At 33.2% G+C, this 4,292-nt stretch overlaps 1 protein-coding gene across 1 annotated transcript; it reads right to left on the bottom strand.

Moving 5' to 3' along the window:
- Nucleotides 1-1,884: 1,884 nt before the first annotated feature.
- LOC111998596 (aspartyl protease family protein At5g10770-like) lies at nucleotides 1,885-3,767 on the bottom strand. The gene is made up of 4 exons (XM_065764904.1): nucleotides 3,749-3,767; nucleotides 3,198-3,638; nucleotides 3,022-3,026; nucleotides 1,885-2,623 (listed from the first exon to the last, which is right to left on the bottom strand). Exons 1-4 carry the CDS (start codon nucleotides 3,765-3,767, stop codon nucleotides 1,946-1,948), a joined length of 1,143 nt encoding a protein of 380 aa, XP_065620976.1. The 3' UTR covers nucleotides 1,885-1,945.
- Between the last annotated feature and the right edge of the window lie 525 nt (nucleotides 3,768-4,292).

Here is a 4,292-nt window from a genome sequence, read left to right as displayed (position 1 = left end):
TTAACTCAAAACTAAATATTTTAACCCAAATGTAATAAAACTTCATACTTTTCAACCCAAAAATTAAGAAAAAATAAATAAAATTTGAGCTAAACTTGAAAAGGCAACCTACAAAAAGAATCAATTTAAGGCCCAATTAGTCTAAAATGAATTGAAGGGGACCAAAATTGACTGAGTGGACCTAATTGGACCGAAGTAGACCTAAATGGGCAGAATAGAAATTGTTTAATTTTTAGGAAGAACAAATTTTCTTCAAAAAATTTTAGAGAAAAAAATTATACATTTATTACTATACAAAACAATTATTTATTCTCACTTATCGCGTGGGTATGCGACTAATTTTAGTAAAAGGGAAGTACAGGCAATTTGAACTTTGAAGTTACATTATTTGCCCTTTTGTTTTTTGTTGTTTTTCATTGTATTTGGCCTATAGAAGCAATTTAGCTTTTACTCTTTGTATTCAAAAGAAATTAGAACACTGATAATGTTGAAATGAACTTCTATAAGTGGAACCATAATCTGAATGTAATCCTTATGTTTGGTATGCCAAATCCACATTCATGAGTTTTAAGCTTGTTCCATAGGGTTCCTAGTTGGTAGCCTAGCCGCAATAGAAAAGGTTTGATCTTTGGAACCTCGATACACAACAAAAGTCTTCAAAATTGGAAAACCCACGAAATAAGAAAATGAAAAAGAAATTTTCATACCCAAGGACCTTTTGGCACAGATCTTACTTGGAGGAGATCAAATCAGATTCAAATATGATGAAATTTGAGAGGTAAATAAAACCCACTTCTTTGTATGGTAGAAAATAAAACAAGAGTTCACATATCAAACACAAAGGAAGGAGTGTGAGAGAGAAAGCAAAGGAAGTGAAACCCAAAACAAAAGCCCAAAGCTACCCAACCTCCTTCCTTCCAAATGCGACTCTAGTAAAAGTGTATGGACCGCCCATGTCCACAACTGTGTCTAAGGTATTAGATTGTCTCTATGAGAAAAACTTCAAGTTTCAGCTCATCTCCATTAACATCTCCAAGGGCGAGCACAAGAAGCCTAACTTTCTAAAGATCCAAGTACGTTCAGAGAATCTAGTTTTTCCCTTTCTTTTTTTCTGATTATTTGGAAATAGACAAATAGTTACTACCCGTGTTTGATAAAAAAAATTGACTTGATATATTTGATAAAAAAAAAAAAAAAATCTATTTTCTCTTCTTCTTCTTCTTCTTCTTCTTCTTCTTCTTCTTCTTCTACAAAAAAATAATTTTATTTTGTTATTTTGGATTTTTTTTTTTTTAATTTAATAAGCTCAAAATGACCTCCTTTTTTTGGGTGACTAATGCTGTCATTTTAACAAAAAGATTACATTGAATAATTGTTAAAGTTAGATGACTCAAGTGATTGAAACCTAAGTAAAAAGACTTAATTGAATTTTAGACAAAGTTTAAGAGTACAATTTACAATTTAGCTTAGTTAATTTAACCATGAATCATTAGGATTTTAAGAATTTTACCTTGGAGTTACTAGCCTATTCTAACCTAAAAAATCAACTCTTATTCATTCCACTATGAAATAAGATTTTAAATAACTTAACACCATTTCAGCCACCAAAAAAAAAAAAAAAAAAAATTCACTTTTAGATGTACTAAAATTAAAATTTCATTACATAAATGAAGAGGATCTTGAGGAGTTTGACATAGATTTCCACTAATCTCACTCAACTTTTATCTCAAACATTGAGGATATTGCTAGGATTTTTCTAATTCGCTAAATCACTAAATCCTTAAAAGGCCTAAGACCATGTCCAATGACCTTCATTAACATTTCCATTGATTTTTAACAATGGTTTTACTCACTATACCCTAATTCATAATATTAATGCCCACTATGAGCTAACACAAAGGTTCTCTTTGTTACTCGCTTACTTTATTATATTACTATCACTCCATTAGCTACAACCACCAGGACGAAACCCAATCCTCTCTCCAGCAACATCATACACAACCTCTAATCCTTTCTGTTGTTCATTACCGAAAATGGTAATGTATCTTGGATCACTATTTCCAGCAAAGGCCAAACAAGCTTCTGTTTGTCTCAACACGTAAAGTATTCCCACTTCTCCCAAATCCACGCTCACATCACCACCAAAAAAAAAGCTTATGCTCGGAATCGAAACTGACTGGCTCTTGCTAAGGTCATAGCATGTATCGAATGGAGAAGTTGCGCTCGTCATCGGATAATTACGCATCATTTCGCGAAATTTTGTTCGCAATGCATTGTATGCCGTAGGAGGTAAACGTGTAATGACCGTCCCAGAGTCAATGATAGTACCCGCAGTTGAAAAAACCGATGTGGGAATCGATAATCTTTGACCACCCACACTTAGTCCAATCAAGTTGAGGCCATAGAATGATTGCCTTTGAGAAAGTGTTAACATAGGTGTAAATTTTAGTGAACTCGAAATTTCACTGCCTTTTCCCAAAATAAGGTACCCCGTTGAGCTAGTTGTGGAAGGTAGACAATACGAGAAAAACTGGCTGTACTTTGAGCGGCTTGTTGCACAAGGGAAACTTGGCCGCGACCGAGGCCTAGCAACCCGGCAATGCCATTGAAGAGCCTTTGTTGTCTTAACCACAACCAAATACGAAATTGTCTAGCATGTCTGATGTTATGGTTAGCCTTTCTTTGCTGAAATATCCAATTGTAGACGAATTATCGCCATAGCGTACACCGTATAAACACTTTGAATTGAAGCACTGTTGTGGGCTTCCTGCAGTGTTAATAAAATGTTGAAATTATTGTACCAAATCCTCAAATTTAGGGTTCCTTAAAAAAAAAGTGTATGTGTGAAACTGAACAAGAAGTCAGAACTTCTTCAATTTAATTTCTGCAAAATGATTGAGATAGTACTGATCTTGCTACTTGATATTATTTGAAATGAAGGGACAAAATCTATAAATAGAAAAAATCTCATCAAATTTATGTCAAAATCCCCAAGCTTTAGAAATTCTAAATTCATCATACTGTTTCTGTTACCATTATGTTAACTAGATGTAGAAAATACATTACGGCCGGCCAATTTATTTTAATAAGTAAAGTTTATTAAAAATAGCTAATTTAATTGATTTACAAAAATAGCTAGGTAGTAATAGCAATGCCCTTTCTTTTTTATTGAGTGGGATTGTATTTATATGGTTTACCTCTGGTAGAAGAAGTGAGCTGAGTGCATAAGGGTGTAGGACATGAAATGTTGGTGTAGGATGTGGATTTGGATGGGTCAAAGATTGGGTCCACTTGCTTATAGCATTGTCTTTCGCATGGTTTACACTGTGCCCAAGTGAGGTCGCTACCAGTGTCAAATGCCAGTGTTTGATCTGTTTTGGGAGTGCCAAGGCCAACGGTGACGATGTAGTTACCAGAGTCGATGCTGAGACCAGATTTAGCTGGAATGGTGGTGGCCTGAGATTCTCTTAATTTGTTGCCATCTGAGTTCTTAGAGAACATGGAGTGGATTGAGTTCACCCTGGACTGGTCTTGAAGGAGGAGTTCAGTGTGATTGAGAACTAGTAATTGGTCTTTGTTGCTTTGAAAGCATGGGCCATATTTGTGTGTCACCGTCAAGGATGCCTCTCTTTTTGGACCTGAACTTAAAAGGAATTTGGAACACATGCATATGAATATAACGAGGATAAAAATGTATAAAAAATAAATTAAAAAAAAAAAAAAAACATTGAGAATTCCAAATGCGTACCTGTAAATAATTCTTGCATTTAGCCTATTACAACATGCTTTTGCGTCCAGAAAAAATACTATTTAATTGATAATAAATAAATATATAACCTATACTAGAAAAACAATAATAAAACAAGATAAAATAAGTGGTTACCCGCATATTACTTTTATTTTTTATTTTTTTTTATAGATAGTATTTTAAACCTATATTATGTGACTATTTATAAGATCATTTATGTGTATTAAATCAAAATCAAATGATTTATTAAAATATTTTAAAAATTATATAACTATTAAGTGAGTCATATAACTTAAAGTATTTGAGAATATATTTTTAAATTACCATATAGTAGGTAGGTTGGAGGAATATATTTTAGAAAAGTCTTTGGCAACGGGATCATTAAATATATACAGGTACCCTTATTTATGATGGGCCACGCCACCAAAACCAAACAACTCAATGGACAAAATTTCTCCTGTGTCTAAACTTCTGTGAGATTTTAATTTGTGAGGTTAGTCTTATTTTAAAGTTTTAAATCTAAAATTCACGGGGCTTATTTTTA

The sequence above is a fragment of the Quercus suber genome, unplaced genomic scaffold, assembly GCF_002906115.3.
Source record: "Quercus suber isolate HL8 unplaced genomic scaffold, Cork oak 2.0 scaffold_592, whole genome shotgun sequence".
NCBI lineage: Eukaryota > Viridiplantae > Streptophyta > Magnoliopsida > Fagales > Fagaceae > Quercus > Quercus suber.
Note: the sequence above shows the minus strand (reverse complement) of the source record. Positions and strands in the feature narration are given on the sequence as shown.